At 45.3% G+C, this 15,328-nt stretch overlaps 1 protein-coding gene across 1 annotated transcript in view; it reads left to right on the top strand.

Moving 5' to 3' along the window:
• MEGF10 (multiple EGF like domains 10) overlaps positions 1-5,877 on the top strand; it is an 85,931-nt gene extending 80,054 nt beyond the window's left edge. The window contains exons 24-25 of the mRNA XM_054653396.2: positions 1,017-1,223; positions 2,117-5,877. Coding sequence (XP_054509371.2) covers positions 1,017-1,223; positions 2,117-2,274 — 365 coding nt within the window. The 3' untranslated portion in view covers positions 2,275-5,877. The remainder of the gene's footprint in view (positions 1-1,016; positions 1,224-2,116) is intronic.
• The last annotated feature ends 9,451 nt before the right edge of the window (positions 5,878-15,328 follow it).

Here is a 15,328-nt window from a genome sequence, read left to right as displayed (position 1 = left end):
CACTGCAGGCCCCTGGAAAGGATATCAAAATACAGACAGGAGTGAAAAGCTTCCGAAATTCAGGGTAGCGATCTGGTATCTTGATCTTCTGAATTACCCACTTTTCTCACAAGACTTTATTTACATTGTACCACCCTGCTGGCATTGGGCACTTAGGAATGTGGTTAAGGGATGGATTTGGCAGTGTTGCAGAAATGGCTGGACTCAATGATTTGAAAGGTTTTTTATTACCTAAACAATTCTACTCTTCTGTGCTTACAGAAAGCCCAGTTCAAAATAGTCACAAAAATCATGAGCACCCATCCACTGACAGGTCCACCAGGTCAGTCTCATGTTGGATATGGAGTCAGGAATGAGCTAAGAAGAAGTCTCATGTTAAATAACATAACAAAAAGTAACACAAACACCACAAAATTGCTTCCCAGCACAAGCAAATGCATCTCTGAAACCAGTTATTCATCCTTCAGTCTAATCCTGACATCACAAGCCACCTGATGTTTCTTTGCCAGTTTTCCTGTATGTGCTTTACAGAAACTTAGAAGAAGCTGGTTATTCTTTTTGTGTACTCAGATACCCAAACTTTGCGCCACCCAAGCCATCCCTATAAATAAATCATGAATATTCACCCAGACATTGCTCTTGGGAACAGATTTTAAGTGTCCTGAGTTCAGCACCTGGAGGGGAAGGAACTGTTCTGAAGTGCTTGTTAAGAACTGATTCTTCAGCTTATCTCTGTATAATGCCAGGCACTATTTTAACCAGAATTGAAGATGCTCGGATTTTGCAACAGTAATTTGCTGGTGACAAAATGAAGTCTATTAAAGGGCATAGCAGCTGAGAAGTTCTCATTGATTGTTGCAGATGATTTTGAGGCATTACAACTGGTTTCCATTTAAATATTCACTTCTGAGTCACTTTTTAGAACTCAGCATGAAACAAAAACCCTCTTTTTTTTTGGTAGCCATGTCCATGGCACACAGCATGCCCGAGACAGTAACATGTTTTTCTCTTTGCAGACCTGGTGAAGAACTCGGAGTACAACCTAAGTAACTGCTCACTGAGCAGCTCTGAGAACCCCTATGCTACCATCAAGGACCCACCAGTTCTGGTGCCAAAGACCTCGGAATGTGGCTACGTGGAGATGAAGTCCCCGGCGCGCCGCGACTCCCCCTACGCCGAGATCCCCGGCTCTGCCACAGCCAGCAGGAACGTCTACGAAGTTGGTAGGTACAAAATCCACCTCTGGATGCTGGGGGTCAGGAGCAAAGAGCGCAGAGGGCTTTTTTAACCTTCGATTCAGTTTCATCGAAACGCGTGAAAACCACCGGGAGAACAAAGCTACGCGTTCAGATTCCGTGTTCTGCCCAAAAGCTGTAAAAAAGTGTTTTTACTTATTGGGTGTAATTCACACAAACAGGGTGTGAAGTACCTTCACCTCTGTTCTGTCACCTGCAGGTGCCTCTGAATTACTCTGGTGTGAAAGCTTTCCTTTAACCAACAGCGTAAGTTCAGCATTTGATTGCAATGTAGTCCAGCTCTAGGTTAGACTGAAGAATTATCCATGGGAGGGTTGAAGTTCTGTTTCCTTCTCTTGATGAGAATAAAATAGCATCTTCACCCACAGACACAGTATTCCACTAATATGGGCCCTACCTAGCTGCTATATTTCTCTAATTACAGAGAACTTTGGGGTCCTGTGGAGTGGTAGCTATCCTGATCATCTCTGGGCTGTAATAAATTGTGTCCTGTGTCACGGGATGTATTTTCCTTTTCTGCGTGCAATTAGAGATCACTGAAATCCATCAACATACCCATTCTGCTTTTAAGGACTGCTACAAAGTTCTTGATTGAAACCTTCAAATTCAGGTTGTTGTTTGGTTTGGGTTTTTTTTAATTTGCTGAAATTAAAAGCACATAAAGAAGAGATGCTGTCTTGTTTCTGTCAGTAAACTCATGGCAGCGCCCTGCTGCAAGCGTGAGGCAAAAACACCAACCTGTGCTTCTACAGCTGCATTTCAGGACTCAGTACGATGAGGAACCTTCCTGCTGAAGCAGAAACTGAAATAAAATCTCAGTGTTTTGCCCAGCGTTGAGTGCATGCTCTCTCTCCTCACAGAGCCCACGGTGAGCATCGTCCAGGGCGCGTTCGGCGGCGGGCGCCTCGGCCAGGATCCCTACGACCTGCCAAAAAACAGCCACATTCCCTGCCACTACGACCTGCTCCCCGTCAGAGAGAGCCCCACGCCCTCCACAGAGGGGGTCAGCAGCAAATGACCCCGCAAGGAGCCGATTCCTGCAGCCCTGGGACTCTCTCAAGGGGCAGAGTGGCACGGTCGTGCTCCTTCCTCTCTCGTTTACCATCGCTCTCGGCTCCTGATCTGTCCTGCAGATAATTGCTGTACCTTAAGCAGAATCTCAGCACGAGGTCTGTATTGTGTATACAAGTGACAGATGGACAAATGCCACACTCTGGGGATCCTGATTCTTCTTCTTTTTCTCTTTTTCATGGCAGTAAATTTTATAGAAACAGGTATGCAGCACATTTATACTGTAGTATACTGGCTTAAAAAAAAATAGTAGTTTGCGGATTAGTATTGATAACATCACATTTTAGCAACTTCAAATATAGGCTTCATGTCTGTCACGTTCCAGAGTAGTAATACTCCCAGGACAGTGCAATTTACCAAATACCACTTTGTACAGGTGATCTGATTCACCAGTTACTCACTAGTAGAAGGAAAAACTGCCTTGCCAAACTTTACCTTCCATTCTTATATTTAGTCAAGACATATTACAAGAAACAAGATGTGATGGGGATAAGGAAAGCACAGTGTTGCAGTTGTTTGGGAAATCCACCATCAAGCTTTGCTGTCCATTGCAGGTGGTGGATGTATCTTGGCTTGAATAGTTCTGGAGATAAAATGATTGCATACATCAATATTTACATGATGCTTCAAGATCTCTTAGCACTGTAGACCCAGCACCAGTCTTCAACAAGTATTTTGCTACAGTTCAGCTTCATGCATTGCAGTTCTGACCACTGTTTCTGCCACACACAAACTAATAATCCAAAACATATCAGTTATTACTTCAAAAAATATGTAAATTGAATCAGTTTATTTTTGTCACCACAGACTGATTACATAAGGAGTGGACAAAGGTGATGACTTCTGTAAATCTTAACTCTAAGGAAGGGTTTACATTTTATAAAAAGGTAGTAATACTTACTGTAATATAGGATAAAGATAGTCAAGTGTTCTTTTTTTTTTCTTCGAAATAACTAAGCAAACTCTGTGCATACTTGCTAAAAAGGCACCTTTTCTTTTTTTATAGTTGATGTAGGGAAACACATGCTTAAGCTGGTCTTTTGCATTGCTAATAATGTGACACATGTACCCCCCTCACCTTCATTAACTTCTCTCTCTCCATTTTTACGCTGTGTGTCTGTGTTTTTAGTGAGCTAGCTTGTAACTGAAAAAAAAAAATATTCTAGTGTGTGTGTGTCCATTTCTTATGCATTTTTGCCAACTGGCCTTTTGTTTGTCCGGTTCAAGGGGACCTCTGGGCAGGGCAAGAGGATCAAAGTAAGAATTCACAGTGATGTCAATCAGGGGTGATTAAAAAATACCCAACAGTTCAGACTGATTCATTCATTTGGGGGAAGAAAATCAAGGTGTTTTTTGTTGAGAATGACAACAGGAACTCAGAAACAAAGTAAAAACCAGTTCCTCCTTGAAGTTTAGCTTCTTCTGCTGATCGTGTGGATGGAGATCATCTTCCCAAAACAGCCCCTTTTCCCATAAAAGGCTTTCAGTCCTTCCAAAATAATCTATTATGAGCTGCACAATTCGGTGGAAATTAAATTCAGCAAGGGATCCGTCCATTGGACAGAATTTTCCCCAAACACATCAACCTGAAGATTGCATGGTTGTTATAGGTGAGATATCCTCTCCCAGAGAAAAGATATTTTTAGGAAGCTAAGAGTGAGGTGCCAGCATTTAATGTGACCTGGCAGTGCCTCTGCAGCACTGAGGGCTGCTGTGTCACTGATGGATGGGGAGAAGGATCCTGGCTGTTCTGCAGTTCCCTGGGCATTCCTGGTACATCCTTGGAATAAAGATTTCCATTACCTTTGGATTTGGAAAGTACAGATATTAGCTAGGAGATTTCTAAGGCTCCTTGCCATTTAATCCCTGTCTAAAATGAAGTATTGATTGGCTTTGTATGCATCTAGGTGAAATGTAGAGCTACTGGTATATACTTTCTATTTTGTATTGTGTGAAACAGACTTTAAAATAAAACCTTTCTTCTCTAAAGCCACGAATAGAAAATACTGCATTTAGCAACTGGGAGTTCACAGAAACTTCTTGCTCTTTTTGAAGACCACTAGGTAAACTATCTTCATCATATAAACAATTCTTTTCACACGGAAAAGGGAAGAGCTGAATCAATGTTGGGAGGTTTTTTTAAATTTCCAACACGTCGCATATCCTCAAGTAAAATACTCAGTCAAATATTAATGAAAGTAGATGAGTGTACTGCGATTTTGCTCATTGTGTGTGTTCTAAATGTGCACATGACTGAGGTCTGCCTTCCTGCATGTGGGTGCAACTCCTGCCGTGTAGCCAGCAGCAGCAGTGTCTGCATAAACCAGCAGATGGCTGGTGAATTTACTTCAGAGGGTGATGCCTGGTGAGGTGCTCAGAACACTGATTTATTTCCTGGAGTGCTCTCTGCTCTCAGCTCCAGAGGCCCCCAGCAGAAATCCTGGTGAAAATCCAGAGAGCTCTGGTGTAGATCCCCCTGAGGTCCTCCCACAACCCAGACATTTCTGGAGGTGCATTCTGTAGGCTGGAGGGGGCTGAAGGGCCCAGGGGATGGAGCAGCTTTAGGCAGCACTCAGAGAAGTGGCTTCACTTCACCGCAGGCAGGAATGGAGAGGGATGCCTTGCCTCTCTGTATGTTCACATTTCAGTAGGGACAAAACGTAGCATTGAAAATGGAGGTAGCTCTCCCCTAGCAACGTGTCACCATTTCAGTAAAAAGCTACACCAAGTCAATAGCTGTCTTTAAAGTAGTGAGTATAAACTTTAGGATTTAAATACTGTAGGCATTATTAATTCAGACCACTTAGAGGCATAACAAACCCCACAGCTTTCTGCTATGTCCAAGATTTTAATCACAACACACTGTTACACATATAATCTGTCCTTATCTTGATCTACCCAGAGAACTTCCATTAACTTTAATTGGAGATGCACCTGCAGATTACAGGAAGGAAGATTTCATTGAAAGTGCTCACACTTTCTGCTGAGACAATCTGCACGTTCATACTGAAGTGAAGTTAGGATAAAATCAAAAGCAAGGAATGTGTTACTCTAAATATCTTGGATTTTCAAGTAAACTAACAGCAATTTTTTATCCAATATGTGTCCAAATAGTAATTCTTACACCGAAGCTCCAAAGTCCAGACTGAACATCACAGAGCTAGTTTTGACAAAAAATGCTTTATATGAAAGATTGTATATACAGTATCTGAAATTACTGAAATGAGTGTATGTTTATCAATTACTATAGAGAAAATCATGTTATTTGATACACTCATGCTAGTGCTAGAGCACTGAACATAACTTTGCTGTTTTTTAGCCCACAACACTTCACTTTGATATGATTGAACTGTATTGTATTTTTAAAGAAAACCTATCAAGTATGCCTGGCTTTCTTTTTTCTTAGTTGTAACAAAAAAAAGTGTTTTGTTGTGAAAACATATATATATTTTCCAAAGATGACTGATGTTCATCATTCTCCCTTTCACTACCATATATTTCACTTCACTTCACATCCCTGTAGGTTAATACAATAAAGTTTCTAATGAAAGATGAGAAGTGCTTTGATTTATTTTTTTTTTACTTTGTTTTTCATTTGCCTACAGGAGATCCTGAAATAGCACAGGCAGTGTATGAAATGTCATTTTTGCTCTCATGGTTTAATCCCAGCTGGCAGCTGGGTACCATGTGGGTACCAGGGAGGAACAGAGGAAACGAAACTCCGTGGATTGAAATAAGAACAGTTTAATAACTGGAAGAAAATAAAGTAAATTACCAGTACTGACTGTAATACAAACCCAGAAAAATTCATCATAGATGTCTAATGTTTCAGATTTAAAAAGCTACAATCCAGTATTGTAAAAGTATAGTTTTACTTTCCAGGCTTTTCTGTGCAAATCTGAGAAACTCAGTATTCCTTCAATGCAGTTGAAAGGGGGCTTAATCCTAAATAATTGACTTGTTTTACATTCAAATGGCCATCTTATTAACAAAAAGTAACAAAGACTGATCCTGATTAACTACATAGGGTAAACGATCATTGGTTATAAATTAGCATTCTCCATAAAGAGTCTAAATTATTCCACATAAGGAAAAAAAAGGTTGGGACATTTCACAGAATCACAGAATCAATCAGGTTGGGAAAGACCCTGGAGATCATCAAGTCCCAAGCTGCGACCTGACACCACCTTATCAACCAAATCATCCTTATCCCAAACTGAGGGCCCAGAGCTGGGCACAGCACTCAGGGTGTGCCCTCAGCAGTGCCAGTGCAGGGGCAGAATGCCCTCCCTGCTCCTGCTGGCCACACCATTCCTGACCCAGGCCAGGAGCCATTGGCTTTCTTGGCCCCCTGAGCCCTCTGCTGGCTCATGTGCAGCCTGCTGTCCCTCAGTGCCCCCAGGTCCCTTCCTGCCTGGCCACTGTCCAGCCACACCGTCCCCAGCCCAGAGCATTGCAGGGTTACTGTGCCCAAAATGCAGCACTGGGCACTTGGATTTATTAAACTTCATCTTATGGACTCTGCCCATCCATCCAACCGTTCCAGGTCTCCCTGCAGAGCCCTCCTACCCTCCAACAGATGGACACAGCTCCCAGCTCAGTGTCATCTCAGATTTACTGATGAAAGGCTCAGTCCCCTCGTCCATGTCATCAATAAGAACATTGATCAGAGCTGGCCCCAGCACAGAGCCCTGAGGGACACCCCTGGTGCCTGGCCCCAGCTGGATGCAGCACCATCCCCACCACTCTCTGGGCCATCCAGCCAGCTCTGAGCCCAGCACAGAGTGCTCCTGCCCCAGCCCTGGGCTGCAGCTTTTCCAGGAGGGAGCTGTGGGAGACAGAGCCAAAGGCCTTGCTGGAGCCGAACAGACACATCCACAGCCTTTCCTGCATCCATCAGGAGGTCACCTGGCCATGAAAGGAGACCAGGTTGGTCAAACACGACCTACCCCTCCTAAAGCCCTGCTGGCTGGCTCTGATCCCTGGGCCATCCTGTGGGTGCCCTGTGGTGGCACTCAAGCTGATCTGTTCCATTTCCTTGCCAGGCACCCAGATCAGGCTGACAGGCCTGGAGTTCCCCAGCTCCTCCTTCCAGCCCTTCCTGGGGATGGGCTCACACTGGCACCTCCAGTGCTCTGGGAACTCCCCAGTGAGCCAGGACTGATGGTAAATGATGGAGAGCAGCCTGGGGAGCTCATCCACAGCTCCCTCATCCCCCTAGGATGGATCCCATCCAATCCTATACACCTGTGAGCATCTGAGTGGCTCAGCAGGTCTCAGACCCTTTGTGGTAAGAGCCCCGATAGTTTTGTGGGCAAGAGATGTTTTATCTCGGTGGGGAGTACACCTTGAGACAAATTTTTAACTGGCAGGGAAGGTTCTGGAGAAAAGGATAGTGATAGGGAGGATTGACAGCTTGGGAGAGGAGGAGATTAGGGAGGAGACAGTAGGTAAGTTAAGTAAACCTAAAGAGAAACACATCACAACTACTAAGTGTTAGGAATAAGAAATCACCCATTTATTAAAAGTTACAGAGTTGATAAAGTTAAACCCACTGTTACCAGGCTTTATTGTTACCTCTTTGATAATCAATTACTTGTTGTTCATCCCCTGTTAATTACCTGTTGGAAATCCCTCTCCAGGGGGTTGGGTTTTCACCCTGGCTGCTTCCTAGGAAATGGCACCCGGGAGTGTGAGGAGGAAGTGACATCAGAGATTGTATGCAAATATAGAAACACTTCACCAAAGAAAACCCCTAAAATGACGAGCTGCCACAGAATTCAAAGGTCTAGGTGGACGTCTAAGGGTGGGCAACTGAGTTCAGTGCCTGCTGAGACCTTGCTGACCTCTCACCCTGACCCAGGGAGATGTCGGCTGGAAAGAGGAGCAAAAATGTCAAATTGAACATTGGAATCCCCTGCTGCTCCCCTGAGGATGGAATCCCTGGCTCTGCCACTCTTCCTCCTCTGTGCCACTCCGGGAAGCAGCGGTGGCTTGCGCACCACCCAAGCTGGTCACTCTTAATAAAAGCATTAAAAAGGAGAAAAATCTCCTTGCCCTTTTTTTTTTTTTTTTATTTCACTAAGGATTCTGGCGTGTTGTCATTGGTCGAATCAGGGAGTAAAATCACTTGTGAGATTATAAATCCTTGGGGAATAAAACAGGGTGGATCAGGACACATTGCTAACTCTGTAATTTTCTGTTGTGATATGAATGACAGCACCAAGGGTAAAACAAAAAATCCCTCAGTTTTCAACCTTCAATTCCCAAGAATTAACAGCTCACGGGGCTGGTCTTTGGGCCCAAGCTGTCCTGTTGATACAGTTATGAGTGGAGAAGTCAGTCAGTATTTCCAGCTGGGCACTTGCCAAGTCCAGCCTGGCACCTGGAGGCAGGTTTTTGGTAGCCCTGTGATGAGATGCTGAATTTCTGGGCCACCTGGCCTCTGGTGGTTGCAGTCATGGATGGCTGGGGCATTTGTGTCATTGCACGGGGCCATCCTGTGCTCCACAGGAAGGTTCCCAGCAGCATCCTGCTGCAACCTTCCGACTCTGGGCAAATGTGGTGAGTGTGTTGGCAATCCCTTTTGCACCCACAGGTCCTCGGAGCAAGTTTCGCTCCTCGCTGGGGGCAGCCCTTTACAAAATGCCCTACATTGATTGCCACATTCCTGACATGGTCTCAGACCGTGTTGTTGCCCTTGAGGGATGACTCACAGTCCAGTTAAAGCCTCTGCAATCCCTTGTCCTACCACCTGTGCCTGTAAAGGTGCTGAGTGTTCTGGTCTTCCGAGGCGATTACGAGCCTCAATCATTTGCATCAATGCTGGCTCAGGCCTTGGTGGAAGAGCACAAAACACCTTTCTGCATTCAGGGGTGGTGTTTGAAATTCCCAGCATTCTCAATAACTTGTCTTTTGCCCTTTCATCTTTAACTTGCTTTTCAAGGGCTTGCTTAAGGCAGTCAATGAACTGCATGTAATGTTCATTGGACCCTCGTCTTATGCCCACAAAATGAAGTGCCAGTCTGTTGTCGTCACACACCTGCATGAGTACTTTTCTGGTTGCATTTTTGGTATTATCTAATACAGGTCTTGGGAGGTGTGATGGGGCCTGATCAACAGGTTGGCTTTGTGCCCCTTCTCCTCCAAGGTGGTCGATTTTCAGTGCTGTGGGTCGACTTTTAGGTCAATTTTTAGTGCTGTCCATGCTTGATCACCAGCTTGTGGTCACTCAGGGTCCAGGTCAGATGGACAGAACCCTGGAGATTTGTGAGTGATCCCCAAACTCAGCACTGATAGATGAGGAACAGGCACAAATTGGTGACCCAAAAATGAAAATGGTTTATTAATGCAAAAATAACAAACTGATCGAAGGCAAACACAGTACAAAGGGGTGCACCAAAAGGGCCAAGGGCCAGGGTGAATACAATTTATATAGGGTAGGGTAGTGGAGGAGTTTGAGGGTGAGGGTCCAATATGGAAAAGGGATTAGAAATATGTAAAACTTTGCAACAAACAATAATCTAACAGAGAAGAAGGCAGTTTCTGGAGGTAATTAACATACATGTGCAGGGGATGCTGGGCCTGGACTACATTTCTCACTCTAACTAAGGTGGATTTTCCTACACCCTTCTGTTCTGGTCCTGGTACCTTTATTCAACCCCAACATCAGCATATTCCACAATAAACTGATTTAATAATCTTTTTCACTCCCCTTCTCACAGGTTGTATTGTGTGGGGGATAACAACATAGTCATTATGTACTTCAAATCATGTGGCATCAAAACCTGGGTGGCGAAGATACCCCAAACGAAGCTCTTAAAGTGATTCCCTCCCATAGTCCTTTGCTGCTTTGCACAGTTCCTTTACTTCCCCGTAGGACAATGACTCCCATCTTGGATTCATACCTCCCCCTTCTCTCCCGTACCAGAGCTACTGTAAACTTCAATGCCATTTCCCAATCCCCCTCCAGATCCTCTCCCAGGGGTCTTTGGAGTCACTGATCTAGAAGGACTTAGGTCTTCCTCTGAGGAGGAATGACTTGAGACAAACACAATTTTATTATGAACAGGGTATCAACGATGGTGTTTGGCCTCCGGCATTGGCATCGGCACGGCCTGCAAGGGCACTGCCACCTTGTCACCAGTGTTGTGACAATCCTTGCACCAGCCAGGGTGGCGAAGAATTAAATAAATAGGGATGGGATGGACGAGGTAGCCTGGAAAACAACTTTAATAAAGGAGTAAAAAAAAAATAAGTTGCACGCAGTATGGGGTGTCCTGTGAAGACCCCAAAAATGGGTGAACACAACAATTGATAGGGAACTGCCAGAGGGCAGCGAACCAATGAACAATAATGTAACCATATATGTAAAACCTAACCAATCAATCATTTCCAGAAACCAGAACATAACCTTACTTGGCTTCAACACATCAGCATAACTACACCATAATTCCATTTTCCTCTCCATAACTTAAACAGATGTTTCTCAATGCCTTAGATTCATGTTTACTTTGTTGTCAACCAGGGTCAGCCTGCCATCCAACTCTGGCTGCCCAACTCCCACACCACATTGGAAGGAGGTACTTCTGGAACCATGGTGGGCGTGGTTCCAGTTTCCTCTGGAAAGGGTGTGGCCCAAAGAAGAAGGGGTGGAGCCAAGGGAGGAGGAGCCTTAAGGTAAAATGGCAGCATAGGATGATGGCGTAACAAGATGGTGGTTGGTGGAAGAAGGAGGTTAAGGAGAAAGCATGGTAACCAGTAGGGCAGAGCGGGAAGGATCCAAGATGTCATGGCCGTCGTTATTTTGGGCCCCAGATGGAGGAGGCAGAGGGGCACACAGGATAGCAGAGTTGTCGTAACTCGTCCATGTCTCTTTACAGATTTATCCCATGTCCTACATGCAGGAAAGACCGAGGGAGAAGTAAGAGGAAGAGGTTGTGTAAAAGTGGTGGCAGATCTAGGACCATGATGCTTCTGATTTCAGTGCTTCTAGATTCCCACAGAAGAAGGGGAGTGATGCTGTGCGAGAGTCCACCCGCCAGCTCCCAGCACCACGCCAAGGGACGACTGTTGTCACAGTAAACTAAGTCCCAGCTAGATGATAACGGGGACCGCGACAGGGCCCCCTTTTCCGAGCTCTGCAAACTCCCAGCTACCAGCGGAGGTTTGGTGCAGAAACAAAAAGGCAGCAGCACGGGCCTGGGTTGGAACTGGGGTTACTTTATTGGATGGTAAAAATCTCCGAGGCCAGGGTCCCAGGCCTCAAACTGGGGGCAAACACCAGCTTATAAACTGGGAGAGATCTCAGGGGAGGATACAATCTCTAGCTAATCAGGAGAGCTGGGGGTGAAACACAAGGCAGGGAATACAACCTGTAAACCAATGAAGGATTTCAAATGAGGGGAACAGCTTAGGATAGGAGGGGTTAACAAATGAATAGGGGGGTTGGGGGTTTAAAACTTGGCAGGGAATAGCTAAGTAATAAACAAAGAAACCGATACTTAACTAAACTAAATAACAAAAGCAAGTCTGCGCTACTCTAAAAACAGGGGGAGAAAAATACAAAGGCACTACAAAACCACAAATCGAACAGTAAACATGCCAAATAAAAAACACACTACAACAGGCTGTTCCTCAAAACCCATGGGAATACAGCTTAGAGTGATTGCTCTGCGGCACCGATCATGAAGCATCGAGGGGAGAGGCAAAGACGAGGGAGGGATATTTTGTGTGGGTTCCAAAGAAGTTTATTCTCTGAGGGGTCTAGGAACGAAAGACAATGAACAAGGTGCACATGAACTTACATACCAGGGACATCACAGGGGGAGGGTACAATTCTTAACCAGTAGGGAAAGGGATGGGGAGGAGCAGGCAGGGTTTGCAATACTTAAGCCAATGGGGAGCCACAGGGGGAGGGAATGAGTTCAAATAAACAAATGGAGCCTCAAAGATTAGGGGATTTCCAAAGGGGTGGTCCAAGCAGGGGGTTGGCACAAGGAGGGATTGACAGCTGAGTAGGTGGAGTGACAGGGAACATTTGAGAACAGGGGGAAGGGTTTGGACAAGATTGACAGTTGAGGAGGAGGAAAGAAAAAATACACTGGAACACGGAGCATGCAGGGCACCACAGAGTCTCTTTTAGCAGTTAGATCATAAAGCTTTATCCCCACCAAGTCCCAGAAATCTGTTGTGAAGATGTTAATTTCTGTGGTGTTGGGGGAATCATAAAAAATCCACTATAAGATAGTTTTAAGTTCCTACTTCTGAGCTTCTTTCCTGTGATTAACTAAAAGTACTTTAAACCATCCATATATGTCCCTCTGCAGCTGAAAACACCCTCAAAGCCATTTTTGATCCTGCCAATTAATGAGCATTGCTATCAGTGTGGCAAATCAAATCGTAGCTTCGGTTTTTGGATACTCCAATAAACCCATAAACGATAAATTTGGGATGAAAACTTGTGACGCCCTTTTATAAAACCCAATAGTGATGGGTCAATGTCCCCAACCTTCCATTCACTTGCAGTCTGTCGCGGGTGCTTTTCCTCATCAAATTCTCCCCTTTTGGTCGAGGTACGTCATCATTGCCAGGCCTGGCTTCCAAAACTCCAGCTTTGGAAAGGGACTGTCTACTGGTCAGCACTTCCCACTGATCTGATCCCAACAGCACCCTGAATATCAGCGTCCCTGTTCAGGCGCCACTTGTGCAACCTGAGATGAGACCAACCAGGAGTGGCAAAAGGAAATAGGGATGGAAATGATGGAGTAGCCCAGAAAAATAAACTTTAATAATGAGAAAACATAAGTAAATAAGCTGTACACAATACACGGTTTCCTCCAATGACCCAAAAATATGAGAAACACAGCAATATATACACTCTGATCTGAGGGAACCAATCATCAGCTGAGCCATCAGCTCCTGAGGTGTAGGGATAGTTTTGACAGGTCGGTGGGATTGGAACACCCACTCTATTTTAAGGAGCTGGTCTTTCTGAGTGGGGTCCCACTGAAAGAGAAGTCCATGAAACTTGGGTAACTTACCTAAGACAGCAAACTGGAAAGGTAGAGTCAGGCCAGCATGGTGGGCTTGCCTCGTGTGTTGCAGTAAACTAAGTCCCGGCTAGATGATAAAGGGGAGTGTGACAGGGCCCCCCTTTTCCGAGCTCTGCAAACTCCCAGCTACCAGTGGAGGTTTGGTGCAGAAACAAAAAGGCAGCAGCACAGGCCTGGGTTGGAACTGGGGTTACTTTATTTGATGGTAAAAATCCCCAAGTCCAGGGTCCCAGGCCTCAAACTGGGGGCAAACACCAGCTTATAAACTGGGGGAGGTCTCAGGGGAGGATACAATCTCTGGCTAATCAGGAGAGCTGGGGAGGGGGAACACAAGGCAGGGAATACAATGTGTAAACCGATGAAGGATTTCAAATGAGGGGAACAGCTTGGGATAGGAGGGGTTAACAAATGAATAGGGGGGACCGGGTTTGAAACTTGGCAGGGAAGTAGCTGAGTAACAAACAGATAACCGGACACCTAGCCCAACTGAATGACAAAAGCAGGTCTTGTGTCACTCTAAAAAAGGGGAGAAAAACACAGACCACAAAACCACAAATCAAACAATAAACATGCCAAATAAAAAACACACTACGACACTTGTGGACAATCCTTCTGAAACCCTTTCAATAGCTACCCTGGCCTCCAGCAGGATGGCTCACAGTGAGTTGAAGTCGTCGCAGCCTTGTAGGAAGTTCAAGAGCAGCACAAAGTCCTCAGTTTTGACTCCCAGCAGCAGATGGACCCAGCTGATGCTTCTGCATAATTAGTGAAGATTCCTGAGGGCCTTCAGGTCATCTCTGATGGTGACCTGCTGGTTTCGCTTGCCAGTCTGGAGTCCAAGGTAGGTCCACAGGCTGTATCTTTTCAGTTGCTATTTCAAGTCCTGCTTCTTAATGGCTTGGACGGTGCTCTTAAACAAGGTTTTTAAATAGGAGTCAAATCCTATTGATATACAGAATCCAATCAATATATACAATATCATCTGTATAATGAAGTATTGCAGTGTCAGGAAAATTCCTCCAAATGGGTTAAGGAACAGGGGTGACAAATAATTTGCAAACAGATGGAGAGTTCTTCATCCCTTCCAGGAGAACACGCCAGTGGTACCACTTCAGAGGGGCAGGCCTGCTCCGGGATGGGACTGAGAATGCAAACCTTGGGGCATCTCTGGGATGGAGAGAGGTGTTAAAAAAGCAATCTTTAATATCCATCACTGCCAGTCTCCAGTGTCTGGGGAGCATTGAGAGTGAGGGCAGCTCAGGCTGCAGGGCACCCATGTCCTCAATGACCTCATTGATCCTACAGAGGTTGTGCAGGAGACGCCACCTGTCTCTGCTGGGTTTTTTTCTGACAAAGACAGGGGTGTTCCAAGGGCTATTAGATGGTAAAATGTGGCCCTTGGACAATTGCTCCTGTGCAAGGCACTCGAGCACCCTTAACTTTGCTTCTGGCAGTGGCCACCGACCCACCCAGACTCTGGCTCATTCATCTTCCATGCGAGTGAGAGGGGGGCGTGCTAAGGTGACTCCAGACACACAACCTTAACAATGATTTCATCCCTCGCTCCTACAGTCTGGACTTCTGGGACTGGGAGTACATGGCAATTGTCCACTCCATTGAGAGAATCTCCAGTGATTAAAATGTCTCTCAGCAGCCTATCAGGAGATCCAAGTTTCCCTGATGGTATTTGATGCACACACTCATCATCAAATTAGATAGAAAGGATGCTTACCAGCAAGTGTCAGGTCCCCACTGGGGCCTGTTGGCAAGCTTTGGAGAGTTGGCGCTTGTTTGTGGTTTGTGTTTTATGTTTATTTTATTAAGTTGATTGTTAAATGTCTGTTCTGTTATCCCCCATATTTTCCCCAAGTTGGTTTCTTCCTAAGTTGTGCCCTCCCTTCCAGCTGTCCCTCAAGGTGTCCCCTCCCCCTGTTCCAGACCCTTCCC

This window comes from Agelaius phoeniceus, chromosome Z (assembly GCF_051311805.1).
Source record: "Agelaius phoeniceus isolate bAgePho1 chromosome Z, bAgePho1.hap1, whole genome shotgun sequence".
Taxonomy (NCBI): Eukaryota; Metazoa; Chordata; class Aves; order Passeriformes; family Icteridae; genus Agelaius; species Agelaius phoeniceus.
This window is presented reverse-complemented; position numbering and strand designations above follow the sequence as displayed.